At 44.3% G+C, this 17,563-nt stretch overlaps 1 protein-coding gene across 1 annotated transcript in view; it reads left to right on the top strand.

The window, feature by feature from the left end:
* Window positions 1-3,424: 3,424 nt before the first annotated feature.
* The window catches only part of LOC115004882 (uncharacterized), a 33,146-nt gene continuing 19,007 nt past the window's right edge, over window positions 3,425-17,563 (top strand). Inside the window, exons 1-6 of the mRNA XM_029426612.1 lie at window positions 3,425-5,836; window positions 6,710-6,824; window positions 8,066-8,340; window positions 8,654-8,910; window positions 9,289-9,523; window positions 9,869-10,128. Coding sequence (XP_029282472.1) covers window positions 3,425-5,836; window positions 6,710-6,824; window positions 8,066-8,340; window positions 8,654-8,910; window positions 9,289-9,523; window positions 9,869-10,128 — 3,554 coding nt within the window. The remainder of the gene's footprint in view (window positions 5,837-6,709; window positions 6,825-8,065; window positions 8,341-8,653; window positions 8,911-9,288; window positions 9,524-9,868; window positions 10,129-17,563) is intronic.

Genomic DNA, 17,563 nt, shown 5'->3' with positions numbered 1-17,563 from the left:
ACATGTTGTACACACTACAGGTGAACAGAGTCATACATGTTGTACACACTACAGGTGAACAGGGTCATACATGTTGTACACACTACAGGTGAACAGAGTCATACATGTTGTACACACTACAGGTGAACAGGGTCATACATGTTGTACACACTACAGGTGAACAGAGTCATACATGTTGTACACACTACAGGTGAACAGAGTCATACATGTTGTACACACTACAGGTGAACAGAGTCATACATGTTGTACACACTACAGGTGAACAGAGTCATACATGTTGTACACACTACAGGTGAACAGAGTCATACATGTTGTACACACTACAGGTGAACAGGGTCATACATGTTGTACACACTACAGGTGAACAGAGTCATACATGTTGTACACACTACAGGTGAACAGAGTCATACATGTTGTACACACTACAGGTGAACAGAGTCATACATGTTGTACACACTACAGGTGAACAGGGTCATACATGTTGTACACACTACAGGTGAACAGGGTCATACATGTTGTATACACTACAGGTGAACAGAGTCATACATGTTGTACACACTACAGGTGAACAGGGTCATACATGTTGTACACACTACAGGTGAACAGGGTCATACATGTTGTACACACTACAGGTGAACAGAGTCATACATGTTGTACACACTACAGGTGAACAGAGTCATACATGTTGTACACACTACAGGTGAACAGAGTCATACATGTTGTACACACTACAGGTGAACAGAGTCATACATGTTGTACACACTACAGGTGAACAGGGTCATACATGTTGTACACACTACAGGTGAACAGACATACATGTTGTACACACTACAGGTGAACAGGGTCATACATGTTGTACACACTACAGGTGAACAGGGTCATACATGTTGTACACACTACAGGTGAACAGAGTCATACATGTTGTACACACTACAGGTGAACAGGGTCAAACATGAAGCGATAGAACAACAAACAAAATATGAATTAAAAAACGTCTTTTGTTGGGAGAACCTGCAGATCAGACGATGGCTGTTCTCACCTGAACGCCCTCCAAGCTACTTTAACTCATCTATTAATAAACAAACTCTCGTGTGTGACTTGGAGCCTGCCGGCCCACATGTTCCTGCCTCCATGTTGGACGACGGCCAAAGACATAATTGGACATGTAATTACCACCGTGGAGGATAAGGACACAAGTGGCCTTAAAGGTCCAGAGTAGCAGACTTTTTATTTACAACTTACTTCATTTACAGATGGGGACAAATGAAAGTCAAACCTAAAGTGTAAAATGTTTGGGGAGGAGTTGTTCCTGGACACAAATAGTTTGGTGCTCTTTTTATAAAGTCACATGTAAACCAAAATACCAAGAAAACTCCAAGCCTCTTTTTTAAAAGTCCTTTTTTAGAGTCCTGTTTGTCTCCCTGTCGAGGCTTGATGCAGTCAGTCTTTTAGGTCCAACATGACTATGCAAAGACAACAAAGATATTTTAATGTTTAAAAGAGAATGTCTTGGAGGGTTCTTGGTATTGTTTGCCAACCTAAAGTGCTTTTCCACCAACAGCTTTCAGAACAGCTTCAGTTCTCCTCGTTCTCCATATATTCTCCAAGCCTGCAGAACTCTACTGGAGGGACGAATTCTTTCAAAAGATATTTGTTGTTTTGACGAGGTTTGTTTTGCCCGTTACTTCCACTGGTGTTCAACCACTGAAAGGACCCTTAAAATCTCTTCTTAAAGACTCTTAAAAAAAACCTCTTCAAGGGCCATCAGAACCTCCTAAAGTGCCCTGGGTTCTCCTCAATGACAAGTAAAACCTCTCGAAGGACCTATAGAACAACCTAAAGCACCCTTATAACATCCGACAAGACTCCTGGACTTCCTAAAGGGCCACTAGAACCTCTTCAGTGACAACTAAAACATCTTAAATGACTCCTAAATCTTCTAAAAGACCACTAAGACCCCTTTTAGGACTGCTAAAACCTCCTCAGTGACCATTAAAACCTTTGATAGGACCCTTAAAACATAAAACATCCAAAGTATGTACACTAGAATATAAGGCAAGGCAATAAACAACAACGCAATATTGTATTAACTAACTATTGGTTAGCCTTGGACCGAATGATACTCTGAAAGTGATTTGAATTGAATACTTCCGTACAGTGAAAATGGTCATTGCGTCATCCAGAACTTTACTTTCTTCAAACCAAAACTGATTTTAATGCCCAGATTTCCTACGTTTCTCCTGCTTCAACACTACAAATGTGTCTGTCCGTAGTGTTTGACTTTCTCTCTGCCTGGGATGAATAAAACATGATTTCTGGTGGTAGCAGGGAAACAGTTTGTCTGAGCACACTAGTTGACCTACATAGAAGATTCACAGACTGTTGAAGTGTTTAGGGTCGAACTTGATCAACTCCCACAAGGTTTATGGAGCACAGCGTCGGCCGCAGTGACTTGTGGTGTCTGATATAATTCAGGCTTTTATACTTTTCAGGCTCTTATAACTTGTACTTTAAACGACCCAAACAATTGTCATTGTTCACCATCACCAACTTCCACAAGTGCTGCGACGCAGTTTGACAGTTACCTATCACATGCACTGCTTGTTCTGTGTAGAGGGTGCGTGTGTAGGTGGCTGTTTTTAGTACTGCAAAACCTCAGGCAATTTTTTAACCGCCACATCAGTCACTTCATCCTGGCATCTGGCTAAAGTAGTGTTCTGTAACTACTCAATACTCACATCAGTAGTATAGGCCTATGTCTTTTTAAATGCACATGTCCCTCAGATGCGTTCCCTAGTCCATGGGTATAAGGGTGGAACATCTTTAGTTACACTTTAAAACACAATAATGACATTTACCTGGAGGCATAATAGTACAAGGACTACTTTCTGTTAACGTTAACAGCTATTGATTCTACAAAAAGATAACTAAAAGAAAGGTTAATATATGGTTTATTTTGAGCCTGTCTGTGTTTGAATGTTGTTTGAATGTGTGAGAGAGTACTGGACTTAGGAGGGTAGGAAGAAGATTTTAACTTTCAGCACACTTTTCTGTAACTCCACTGTACTTTGTAAATAATCTTGTTTCTATCTATTGCCATCTGTTTTCTTTTCTTTTTGATGAAATGTGCTGTGTGTGTTGAAGACATTTAAGTTTAGAGATTCTCTGTTTTCCAGTTTCTTATGAATGTCTGTAGATGATTAACTTTGTAATATTAACTTTGTCTCTGTCTCTGCTTCCTGTTGCAGGTTGAAGAGACAATGAGCAGATGGAGGACAGATCTGGTAGTCCAGTTACACCTCTGATCTTCGTCAAACAGTTTGGTACTTTACTGGGTACCAGGAGGCCGAGGGACCCTTTGTACAAATAGCGAAGGTCCAAGGAAAAAGGACGATCAGGGCATTTAGGTGGCTAAAGTGTCAAGATGTCTCAGGCAGGTAAAGTCCTCCACCTCTATGTTGAGGTGAGGTCTGTTGCTGAGGAGGAAGGGAAGGTGTCAGGAATAAGAGATGATGGGACTGCTCATCTGATGCTTCAGTGCCCAGATGTCCTCCCTCACTCCCAGAGAAGCTCAAGCCCCAACCGACTTCCCCCAGTCTCTCAGGACCAAACTGGGATTGGAAGCCACAACTTATCCCCCTCAAAGTCTTCCTCCAGGCACTCGGTCAGCTTTCAACTCCAAAACCCTGATGCTACAGGGTCTCCCACCCGGTTCCACCGGCAGGATGTGTTGCATGACAGTTGCGGTCAGTTACTCCAGGTCCTTGGAACAACAGATCCATGCCAGCATGGCTCATTGGGACGCACATGTTCCTCTGACATGGATCCCTACCGGGGAAGGATGCTTATCTCCCCATCTTCCACATCTTCTGGAATGCTGACTGTACCCACCACGCCTACCATTAACCGCAGGTCCTACAAGGTCCCAGGGGTGGGGGTTGTGGAGGGGAAGACATCTGTGGTGACTTTTGGCTACATAGAGAAAGCTAACGTTCACACCCACGGTACCTCTGTGCGCCAAAGTGATTTGGGCAATCCTCTTAACAGATTAGAGGGGCAGCTGCTCCCTGGTCAACTCCGGAAAAGGCTGAGTGACCCCCTGTGGGACAATGGGCAGCCAGAGCAGGGTGACCCTTACCCTCGTCACCCCTACCCGAATGAGTCCCCACAGGGCTCGCCTAACCTGCAGAGGGCTACCCCAGATGCAGTTGCCAGAGATGCCACCTACAGGACCATGGAGGAGTTTGGCTCCCCAGAACTTAGGCACAGATTGGCTGGTTACTGCCCAGAGAATTACAGCCCAACGCTGCCACAGCACTTGCAGTCCTCTCGCTGCCGATCCTGGGGGGGGTCGCCTGTGCTGTCCCGTAGCACCCGCACCCTACCATCAAAGGCCCAGCTCCTGGAGCGGGACAGGGGAATCTGCTGTAGCTTGGTGAATGGACTACCCAGAAGTCCTGCCTCTGACCACCTGTCTGCACACTCTGGGTTCTCCTCCCACTCAGTGGCTCCAACCTCAACTCTTCGCTCTCATGGCTCGCCCCAGAGTCAGCAGAGGCCATGGGTGGGCATGGGGGACGAGAGCCCCAGGTTGTCTAGTAAATTTCACCCACCGTTACCTGCGGGAAGACCCACAGACATCCAGCATGAGATCCCAACGAGCATGTTCTCCACCAGCACCCATTTCAGGACAGGCTATCAAGCTAGTCGGAAGCCCCAACACAGTGGTAATAGTAGTTATAGTACTAACATCACCAACACCAGTCATAATGCTACAGACAGTCTACACTACAGTAATAATGAACACTTATCCAACAAGACTCACTACAAGTTGTCACGCTGCAGTAGCCGAGCCAGTGATGCAGTCAGCCCTACTTATGGCAGGAGGAGCCTCTCCCAATCCTTAAATGCTAAAGTGGCTTGTAAGTTAGCTGTGGAGGCTACCAAAATATCCACCATGTTTGCTGAAAGGCGAACTCCCTCTCCAACATCCTCTCAAACTGAGTCCCTGATGTCTGAGAGTCCCAAGATGGGAGGGTTATTCCTGAGAGAATCTCAACCGTATGCCACTCTTCATGGGCGAAGCTCCCCTGAACCTCTACAGGCCGACCACCAATGGAAAACAGACAAAGCAATACCTCAAACCAGACAAGGACATGTCTCACCGCTCTTATCCCAGAAAGGCCCGTCTTCACCATCAGCTCCAGCCTTGCCGGCTAGGTTGCACCGTGCAGCCACCTCTCAATCACCAGTTTTGGACCCACGGCATAAACAGGTTTCATCCCCCACCAAGGACGTGTCTGCCTTGCACCGCTACCAGCCGCCACAGTACACTGGAGACCACAAAACGCCTGGTTTTGAGTGGAAGCAGTATGATGACCTCTTTGACAGATCACTTAGGGACAGCCCTGAACTCTCCAGGAGATTTCTCTCTGGCCAAAACACAGAAGCATTGCCTGTTAGCTGGACCCCCGGGCACCAGCAGTCCACGGAGGCTGGACAAATCCAGGATGGGGATGAACTCTGTGAAGAAATCTACAGACAGTCAACCTCTAAAGAGTATACTCCAAGCAAAGAGGAATATGATAGGAAGGTCGGAGGTGACAAAGGAATAAAGACGTCATTGCATGAGTATCAGACGCCAGTTATAAGTGTGTCCAAGGACGATAGGGAGGAGGTTCAGGATCACAGCGGGGCTGCTGGGATATCCTCTCAAAGCTCCAGTGGAGTAACGGGCAGCATGGGAGACTCCCAGCTTGACAGAAACGACAGTCCCTCCCCCGAAACCTCGAGCCAGTCCAGCCACGATACGGCAGACACCGGCTCAGGGATGCAGGTTGGCTGGGTGGGAGGGTGGTGATGGTTTCGTTGTATGTTGTGTGAGGAGCTAACCCTGGAGCAGAAATCCAAAGTTCTTCCCCACCTGTGATTTAGTTTCTTTTCTTCTGTGTATTTGTTCATCATGGAGGGTTTCTATCATCAGCCTCATCATTGTTACACACGAAGTTTGGATTTTGGCCGCTGATAGCTCCATGATTTGTGCCTCACTATGTGCCCCGTCTCAAGGTCCCAGCTGAGTGCATTTTCCCTTTTTTGGGCCTGATTGCAATAATTGATGTGGCAAAGTATAAATGTCTCCTTTGTTGGCAGAACTATAGAAGAGCATCTAATTTAAATATTTTGCAAGTATCACAGAGAATGAGTTTCTTTTTGTCTTATGCAGGTTTAGTGTCTGCAAAAGCCACCGAATCCTTTAGTGAATTCACCCCTAAGAATCTTCCCATGAGACTTTGCAATCTCTTCTGGGTCTGAGACTAACGGGATATGTCGTTGAATGTTTACAAAAACAGTTTCTCTTGGATTGTTGGATATACCACTTTTCTTTTATTGCCAAAATAATTAAAACTTTTTCTATTTTCTCTGAACCATATCACTTATATGTGATTTTAAAGTGACTTAACGTAGTTTTTGATGCCGTTTAAAGTCTTGTTGAATGCATTTCTACTTTCCTGTAGAGCTGAGAGACTTTAAATCTTAAACTACTTGAAATATTAATTCTCATTAAGTGAATGTGCAGTGTGCATCAAACTACAAAAAAATCTTTGTTGGGTTAGTTTGTTACAATTCAGAGAAGGTCAAACATAGAAACATATGTGCACTAATTGCTATCATTTCTAGTTATAGATTATTTCTGTTTCTCCTCATGCAGTCGGACGGCGGCTCGGCGTCTATAGCGACTCCGTCCTCGCGGTCGCAGAAGATCGCCCGAGCCAAGTGGGAGTTCCTGTTTGGAGGCCAGACGGAGGAGAGCCGCTGCAGTAAAGGTACAGTTTTAATTTGTATTCAGTTATCTTCTTATGGATGTTTACATTTTGGTAACAAAGTACATAAAACAAAAAAAGAAAGGAGTAGAAGGGCGCAGACCTCCGCCAAGGCCAAACGCCCTATCTCACAATGTTAGCGACAGTCAAAAATAATGTGTGTATCCACGTCAACATTTAATAGCTTCTTCCTGGGCCCATTCTACAACTTTCTACCAAATTTCATGAAAATCGAGCGAGAGGTTTTTCCGTGATCCTGCAGTCAAACTGAACCGAAAACATGACTTCCTTGGCGGATATAAACATTCGAAGCAAAAGGAGATTTTTTTTGGGTTGCCAGGTTGTGAAACACACTGTTGACTGATTGGACCATTTGAAGACTTTTTTTTATTATATATCTTATTGTGTATACCTTTTTATTTAAATAGATTTTTGTGTTATTATTAGAGATATACATTTGTGCTTTTTGTATAATAAAGCTTTATAGATCAGTTTATAAGCAATTAATACAAACAGTTTTATTGTGTTATTCCCAAACAGTGTCACACCTTCAGTGTTGTAAAAAAAAAAAAAGTGTTCTGTAAACCTTTTACTGCTGACAATTGTCTTGTATAGTGTATGCTCTCAGTGAAGTAAACAAGCAGCTTCAGGAGCTTTCGGTCTTTTTAAGCCAATTATCTGAAGCTTAACATCAGCTCGTACAGCTCTTACACTTTGTACAGTATCTACTCTAAGTATTACTACACTACTACCACTACTCACTTCCTGTTTTTATTTAGACTAAACACGAGTGAAGCAGAATTTATTTTGGATTCAATGAAATATCCCAAGTTTATTTTTACATTAGATTACTACATATGTTGGTCAGAATTCTTTAATAGTCAAATGCAAGGATTTCTTATTGAAAATGCTTATTTAAATTGTGATTTAATGCTCAAAGAAAATGGCTGTACAGCTGAAAACAATTGACATAAAGAAGCAACAATTTATTTAAAGATAATTTACTGGAGGGACTGGTGGCTTTTCCTAATATAAATAAATAAATAAATAAATAAATATATATATATATATATATATATATATATATATAACTGTATCATCTGCATAGAAATGTATCTTTGCTGGATGTTCTTTCCAATATTGTTTGTAAAAATGAAATACGTCCTAGTGAACCCTGTGTTACACCTCTTGTGATCTTCAGGACTTCAGACATTAAACATCAACACGCCTCTTTTCTCCTGCAGAAGCTCCGCCCACGACGCCTCCAACCAGCGGCTCAACCAGCCCCACCCCTCCCTCCTCCCTCCATCTGAAACCAGCCAATCAGAGGAGGGGGCGGGACAGCAATTCTCCAAAGTTGTCGCATCACAAGGTGCAGCAGATTGAGGTGGAGCTGGTGACCCACGACCCTCAAGGCTTCACCCCCAAGACGGGCATCATCCGCCAAACGATCAAATACTCCGAGACGGACCTGGACGCCGTGCCGCTGCGGTGCTACAGGGAGACCGACCTGGACGAGGTGATTCAACTTGTTCATCTCGTCTGGAAGATCTTTGTATCTGTATCTTTCTCTGATCTCAGCTTCACATCTGGATCATAATTTAACTTTTTTACTATTTTCCAGCAAATTGACATTTTCTCATGTTTAGGACAAAGACCTGCTGTTTCCATGGTTTCCTGCACAAACTATACAAATTAACATTTAGTACAGTTTTTAGTGTGTAAACAAACTGAAAATGAATATTTGGTAGTTATGATCAGGACGTGGAAAATAAGATTATACATTTTTAGGGTTAATATTTATGTTTGATGAATGGATTATTCCTGTACAGGTGATGCGGGCAGAGGCCGAGGCGGAGACAGCCGAGGAGGTGGATTCGGCATTTGGGAGTAACCGCAGCTTCCTGGGAAACTCCAGTTTCAGCCCTGCCGACGCTTCCCCAAAACCACGCACAGGTGGGGGGAAGGTGGAAGAGGAGGAAGAGGAGGAAGAGGAAGGAGTGGTGAGCTGGGCCAGTGTCCGGATGCTGGGAGACCGACAGAGACAAAGAGCCACTGAGGACGAGGTCTTCAGTCTGCTGCTAAAGGGGTGAGTCCATGAGTGACCCCCCCACTAATAATCCTGCTCCAAGTTTTAGAACTACAGTTCCCATAATGCTCTTGGACAGGGCTGTCAAAAGTTTGCCTGCGGGAAAAGTTTTGATTTGGCCCACTAGATGTTTCCAACAAGAGAATTTATATAAAAAAAAATATTATAAATTGCTGTTTATGCTGTTTTTGTGAGGTAAAAATGCTCTTTAAATATTTTATGATTTACTATTCTCATAATGTGAGCACGGCGGCAGAGCAACACTTTAGCAGGATGTCCGTTTGAAGATCAGTAATTGTTTGATTCACAAGAACAACGCACTTGTGTGTCTGATCTGCACCAGAGCCTTTAAAGTTTGGTGTGTTTTTTCCTTTCCAGGCCGTTGGCGACGTCCGACTCTCACGGCGGCCTCAAGTCTCCGATCTCCATCAGCAGCCCCCGCCGACCCTCCGACAGCAACCTGGACTCCTTCAGCCGCCACTTTGAGAGCATCATGGAGTCGCACCGGGCCAAAGGAACCTCGTACAGCAGCCTGGACAGCGTGGACCTCTTGACCTCCGGGTCCACGTCTGTGTTCACCTTCGACCTGCCCACCCTCACCCCCGAGATCCAGGTAGGAGATAACCAACACGTCCTGCATGTCGACGTCGTTTTAGGGCCAAGAAAAGGAAATATGGACCCGGGGGGGTAATGTTCAGAGTGACGATCAATCGTCACACTGAATGCATTTATCATAAATGTCAATATATATGACTTACATTTTACCAAACGGCTGAGCTTGTTAAACTTTCATCTGAGAATATCTGCGTTTATTCTATATAAACGCAGATATTAATATATTATGATATAACCCCCCCTCCAGCTCCATAATTATTATTATGTTTCACCTACATTGGCTGGAGTGCGGCGGTGTCTGTCTGGCTGCAGGAGCTCACGCTGACTTTCTTTGTGTGTTCAGAGTCAGATCTGCGACAGCGCCAAGCAGATCATGGAGCTGAGCTTCGCCCCGCTGGCCCACCCGGATCCGTCCGCCCCCTCGGAGACGTCTCTCTCCGAAATCACCTTCAGTGCCTCGGGGGCGAGGCTCCGTGGCGGCTCCAAGGACGACCCCGGCCCTCCAGTACGATCCAAGTCAGAGAAGGAGTCGTGGCGTTGCTCCGTCCTCAAAGACGGCTTCCGTAAGGCAAGCTCGGCCCCCTCGCTCCACAGCAGCCCGAGGTGAGTCCAGACAGGAAGTGGTTCTTTACTCTGTGGGCCAGAAACCCCAAAAATGTTGCCACACGCGCACACGCACGCACACGCACACACACGCACACACACACACACACACGCACACACACGCACACACACACACACACACACACACACACACACACACACACACACACACACACACTTTGCATCCAAAGTGAATTTGATGAGTTTGAGGTTAAACATCAGAGTTCCTTCTGCACGCTGTTCGGCTGCCGCTAACGTTTGTTCAGCTTGTTTCTGTGAGAACTTAAGATCCAGACGTCCAGGACTAAAATCCTTCTTCCTTCAAAGAGTTAAAAACACCAGGATGTAGAAAGTGTCTTAAAACTGGATAAACAGTTTATGAAGCTTCTGGTTACAAACACAACGCTGACGCTGCTCAAAGGGGAGACGACGACATGACACATGTCTCTGTCTCACTACATATACAACACAGGACTGATGACACCATGACAGGAGAGAGAGGAAACGTTACCTTCAGGAACATTACATATGTCTCTGTCTCACTACATATACAACACAGGACTGATGACACCATGACAGGAGAGAGGAAACGTTACCTTCAGGAACATTACACATGTCTCTGTCTCACTACATATACAACACAGGACTGATGACACCATGACAGGAGAGAGAGGAAACGTTACCTTCAGGAACATTACACATGTCTCTGTCTCACTACATATACAACACAGGACTGATGACACCATGACAGGTGAGAGGAAACGTTACCTTCAGGAACATTACACATGTCTCTGTCTCACTACATATACAACACAGGACTGATGACACCATGACAGGAGAGAGAGGAAACGTTACCTTCAGGGACATTACACATGTCTCTGTCTCACTACATATACAACACAGGACTGATGACACCATGACAGGAGAGAGAGGAAACGTTACCTTCAGGAACATTACACATGTCTCTGTCTCACTACATATACAACACAGGACTGATGACACCATGACAGGAGAGAGAGGAAACGTTACCTTCAGGGACATTACACATGTCTCTGTCTCACTACATATACAACACAGGACTGATGACACCATGACAGGAGAGAGGAAACGTTACCTTCAGAAACATTACACATTTCTCTGTCTCACTACATATACAACACAGGACTGATGACACCATGACAGGTGAGAGGAAACGTTACCTTCAGGAACATTACACATGTCTCTGTCTCACTACATATACAACACAGGACTGATGACACCATGACAGGTGAGAGGAAACGTTACCTTCAGGAACATTACACATGTCTCTGTCTCACTACATATACAACACAGGACTGATGACACCATGACAGGAGAGAGAGGAAACGTTACCTTCAGGAACATTACACATGTCTCTGTCTCACTACATATACAACACAGGACTGATGACACCATGACAGGAGAGAGAGGAGACGTTACCTTCAGGGACATTACACATGTCTCTGTGTCACTACATATACAACACAGGACTGATGACACCATGACAGGAGAGAGAGGAGACGTTACCTTCAGGAACATTACACATGTCTCTGTCTCACTACATATACAACACAGGACTGATGACACCATGACAGGAGAGAGAGGAAACGTTACCTTCAGGGACATTACACATGTCTGTCTCACTACATATACAACACAGGACTGATGACACCATGACAGGAGAGAGAGGAGACGTTACCTTCAGGAACATTACACATGTCTGTCTCACTACATATACAACACAGGACTGATGACACCATGACAGGAGAGAGAGGAAACGTTACCTTCAGGGACATTACACATGTCTCTGTCTCACTACATATACAACACAGGACTGATGACACCATGACAGGAGAGAGAGGAAACGTTACCTTCAGGGACATTACACATGTCTGTCTCACTACATATACAACACAGGACTGATGACACCATGACAGGAGAGAGAGGAAACGTTACCTTCAGGGACATTACACATGTCTGTCTCACTACATATACAACACAGGACTGATGACACCATGACAGGAGAGAGAGGAGACGTTACCTTCAGGAACATTACACATGTCTGTCTCACTACATATACAACACAGGACTGATGACACCATGACAGGAGAGAGAGGAAACGTTACCTTCAGGGACATTACACATGTCTCTGTCTCACTACATATACAACACAGGACTGATGACACCATGACAGGAGAGAGAGGAAACGTTACCTTCAGGGACATTACACATGTCTGTCTCACTACATATACAACACAGGACTGATGACACCATGACAGGAGAGAGAGGAGACGTTACCTTCAGGAACATTACACATGTCTGTCTCACTACATATACAACACAGGACTGATGACACCATGACAGGAGAGAGAGGAAACGTTACCTTCAGGGACATTACACATGTCTCTGTCTCACTACATATACAACACAGGACTGATGACACCATGACAGGAGAGAGAGGAAACGTTACCTTCAGGAACATTACACATGTCTCTGTCTCACTACATATACAACACAGGACTGATGACACCATGACAGGAGAGAGAGGAGACGTTACCTTCAGGGACATTACACATGTCTCTGTGTCACTACATATACAACACAGGACTGATGACACCATGACAGGAGAGAGAGGAGACGTTACCTTCAGGAACATTACACATGTCTCTGTCTCACTACATATACAACACAGGACTGATGACACCATGACAGGAGAGAGAGGAAACGTTACCTTCAGGGACATTACACATGTCTGTCTCACTACATATACAACACAGGACTGATGACACCATGACAGGAGAGAGAGGAGACGTTACCTTCAGGAACATTACACATGTCTGTCTCACTACATATACAACACAGGACTGATGACACCATGACAGGAGAGAGAGGAAACGTTACCTTCAGGGACATTACACATGTCTCTGTCTCACTACATATACAACACAGGACTGATGACACCATGACAGGAGAGAGAGGAAACGTTACCTTCAGGGACATTACACATGTCTGTCTCACTACATATACAACACAGGACTGATGACACCATGACAGGAGAGAGAGGAGACGTTACCTTCAGGAACATTACACATGTCTGTCTCACTACATATACAACACAGGACTGATGACACCATGACAGGAGAGAGAGGAAACGTTACCTTCAGGGACATTACACATGTCTCTGTCTCACTACATATACAACACAGGACTGATGACACCATGACAGGAGAGAGAGGAAACGTTACCTTCAGGGACATTACACATGTCTCTGTCTCACTACATATACAACACAGGACTGATGAGATGTAGTTCCTTGACAAAAAAATTATAATTCTTGTCCTTATGTGACTTTTAATCTCTTATACATAGTCTCATGAAACGCAGCGTTACCTTGATTAAAACTAAACATTTCTCTGGGTTTGAAAATTTTTGGAAACATTTGCGATAATGTAAGAACACAACTCGACTTAATATAATAATAATAATAATAATAATAATAATAATAATAATAATAATAATCTTTATTTACAGATCATAAATCCAAGTGCTTCACAAAGACGGCAAAGTAAAAACTATTTGGTGTAGAAAAAACAAAGTGTATAAAATGAAAGAATAGAAAAAGAAAACCAGATTTAAAAGAAATAAAAGCCTCATGAAAGCCTCCAGATAAAAGTTACATATTATACCTTTAAAACCTGCATACTGGTGACTCTGTCGGAGACGAGACCTTATTTAAAATATATTATGGAAACAAACTTATAAATATCTGATTATGCAGCGAGACGAATCAACCACACGGTGGCAGCAGAGACGTTAGAGGGACACTGCAGAGGATACAGTAAACTAACACACGTCAGCTGAAACTTCTCACTCACACAATTATCTTTTATATCACAAGTTTAATGTTTAAATATGCAAATGAGGCATTATGTGTGTGTGTGTGTTTTAAATTTGTGAGTTCTTTCTCATAAAGACTTTAATCTGGTCAATTCTACGTTTTTTCCTGGAATATTACCCCTTCATTAATGTATTACCCCCCCCCCCCCCCCCCCTTACACTGGCCTGAATATGGCGTCTCATGAAATGTACCGTTACCTTTAGAATGGTTAGAAACATTTGGGATCATGTAAGTTCACTCAAATAAATATGTAACACAGGTCGAGTTGATTTTACACATTGTGGTACAGAACCGCGGCAGATTATACCTTTCAGTGTTTCCCCTAGGTTTACTGCTTTGGAGGGGTGCTCACCGTGCGACGGGGGGGGGGTCAATAGCTGATCAATAGCTGATCAATAGCTGATCAATAGCATAAGCGTTTAGTTTATTTAATAAAAGAGCAAAATATATTTTTGTATTTCGAAAAAAATAAATAAAAACATCTTGAGTTTCAGGCAGGTCGCTGGGCTCTGTTGGCGTTGAGTCTGACGTGTGACGGAGGGCTCGGGCTCTGTAACGTCTGTGTTTATTATTCGCTCTACGTCTTTGTCAGTTCACCGTCCCTGAAGTTTAAGCCACAGACATTTTGTTAAGTGGATTATTGAGTCAGACGTGCAGGAGGAAGATCTTCACAAGAGGAAACCTCTGTAGGCGAGTCACTGTGGAGACGAGGAGTCCACTTTAACTCAGACATTAAAGGACATTTAGTTAGAAACTCATGAGTCAGCATCATGAGTCCTAAACCCTGACATGAGTCCTAAACCCTGACATGAGTCAGCGTTATGAGTCCTAAACCCTGACATGAGTCAGTGTCATGAGTCCTAAACCCTGACATGAGTCAGTGTCATGAGTCCTAAACCCTGACATGAGTCCTAAACCCTGACATGAGTCAGCGTTATGAGTCTGTCTTCTTCTTCGTCTTTTTCTCCTCCTCCTCTTCCTCTTCCTCCTCTTTCTCATCTTCCTCTTCCTCCTCAGTGTAATGAGACTCCCAACACAGACACTTTTATCAGCCTATTTAGGGAAATTCCAGCTGGATTTATTCAGGGGTTCAGAAACGTCTTGTAGAGAAAAAGAGCCAGAAACTGGAGACACTCCCTGAACTCAGACTCTCAATGTTTTCATGGAACCCCTCCCCCCCCCCTCTCTCTCTCTCTCTCTCTCTCCCTCTCAGTCTCCTCCCCTCTCTCTCCCCCCTACTCCCCCTCTCTCTCTCCCCCCTCAGTCTCCCCCCTATCTCTCTCTCTCCCCCCCTTTCTCCCTTTCTCCCCCTCTCCCCCCCCCCCCCCTCTCTGTTCTTATAATTTATATTTAAAATGTTTTTTAAATTTGACATGAGTTTTATTGAGCTGCTAGAAACGTGTCAGCTAAAAACTTCCAGGAAGGTAGGAGGAGACAAAGAGGGGAAGGAGAGGACAGAGGGAGGAGGAGGAGGGGCGTCCCGGGTCGGACGGGGGAGGAAACGCACACCTCCCCCCTCGGTGGAGAAAATAGCCCAGCTCATGGATGAGCGTGGAGGGAGGAGGAGAAAAAGCCGGCGTGGACATTTTTTTTCGGAAGAAAAGAAAGAAGTGAAGAAGACAAGGAATTAAGAGAGTTGTTAAAGACGCTGCTGCTGCCGGGGGGACGGGAAGCAGACGCTGCTGCTGCCGGGGGGACGGGAAGCAGACGCTGCTGCTGCCGGACAGGAAGCACGTTGCTGTGACGGCATCGGATTAACCGCCTGCATGACGTCATCGCTCCCCCCCTCTCTGTGACATCACAGGGTGACGTATGAGAGTGGGCGGGGCCACGCCAACATGGCCAGCTACCTGCTGTGCTGGGGGGGCGGGGCTCTGGAGGACAGGTACCTGTACGCACCGCCGTACCCGGCCGTGTACAGGTGAGTCCGACATTAACGGATATTAATAAATATAACAGAAATCAATCTTAATCAGCGTAGAGACGACTTTTTCTATCGTAATGTGACGAGACGAGATTAAAAACGAAGTCGTTCTTTCTTTCTTATATTAAAGTGACGGAACATTAAAGACGTCCGGACTGAGAGGAGCTTTATAAACCAAAACATTAAAGTGGAGAATAATCAAAACAATAGTTAGTTGAAGCCCTGATTAACGGATTATTAATGTTGAGTATTTATCATAACTTCTCCTATAAAGACATTTTATATTTTTACAGCTGCGATTTGTCAAACAAAAAACTCAAAAGTTTTTCCAATGCGTGGTGCGTTCAGGGACTGCAGTCCATTATTATGTGGAGCCCCTCAGGTTGTGCAGCTGATGTGTTAAACATCCTGAACTCTCTCACTTCAGACTCCGTAATGAAGCTGTTTGTAGATACCTCAGAGGAGCCGAAGGGCTAATAAATAAACATAATATTCTGACACAAAGAAATGCAACCGTAAACGTTTCTGTCTTTAACACAACTAAGACTTTTCACTGTTATCACTTAAAGTTTGGTCGAAATTAACCTTTAATTCACGATTCAAAGCCGTTTCACACCAAGCTCAGATTTTCGTCTGATAAAATTTGCATGGAAATTAATTATTAAGTATTTTGAGTGATGTGTGAAAGAAAGTTGTGAAACATATTTGTCTGAAAAATATCAGAAGCCTTTCTGCACACCCCTCATATGGTATATCCCAAACATGTGAATTATGAGTGAAATATATGGAAGAAGTTGTGACAAATATCCGTAAAATATGTGAAACATTTTCGAAAATTTATTAGTAAAATATTACTGAAAAATATGAAATATTATCAAATCAAATGTATTTATACAGCCCAATATCACAAATTATACATTTTTCTCAGTGTTTACAGACAGTACAGGTTACGACACCCTCTGTCCTTACACCCTCTGTCCTTAGACCCTCTGTCCTTAGACCCTCTGTCTTTAGACTCTCTGTCCTTAGACCCTCTGTCCTTAGACCCTCTGTCCTTACACCCTCTGTCTTTACACCCTCTGTCCTTAGACCCTCTGTCCTTACACCCTCTGTCTTTAGACTCTCTGTCCTTAGACCCTCTGTCCTTAGACCCTCTGTCTTTAGACTCTCTGTCCTTAGACCCTCTGTCCTTAGACCCTCTGTCCTTAGACCCTCTGTCCTTACACCCTCTGTCCTTAGACCCTCTGTCCTTAGACCCTCTGTCCTTACACCCTCTGTCCTTAGACCCTCTGTCCTTAGACCCTCTGTCCTTAGACCCTCTGTCTTTACACCCTCTGTCCTTAGACCCTCTGTCCTTACACCCTCTGTCCTTAGACCCTCTGTCCTTAGACCCTCTGTCTTTAGACTCTCTGTCCTTAGACCCTCTGTCCTTAGACCCTCTGTCCTTACACCCTCTGTCTTTACACCCTCTGTCCTTAGACCCTCTGTCCTTACACCCTCTGTCCTTAGACCCTCTGTCCTTAGACCCTCTGTCTTTAGACTCTCTGTCCTTAGACCCTCTGTCCTTAGACCCTCTGTCCTTACACCCTCTGTCC

This window comes from Cottoperca gobio, unplaced genomic scaffold, assembly GCF_900634415.1.
Source record: "Cottoperca gobio unplaced genomic scaffold, fCotGob3.1 fCotGob3_209arrow_ctg1, whole genome shotgun sequence".
Taxonomy (NCBI): domain Eukaryota; kingdom Metazoa; phylum Chordata; class Actinopteri; order Perciformes; family Bovichtidae; genus Cottoperca; species Cottoperca gobio.
Note: the sequence above shows the minus strand (reverse complement) of the source record. Positions and strands in the feature narration are given on the sequence as shown.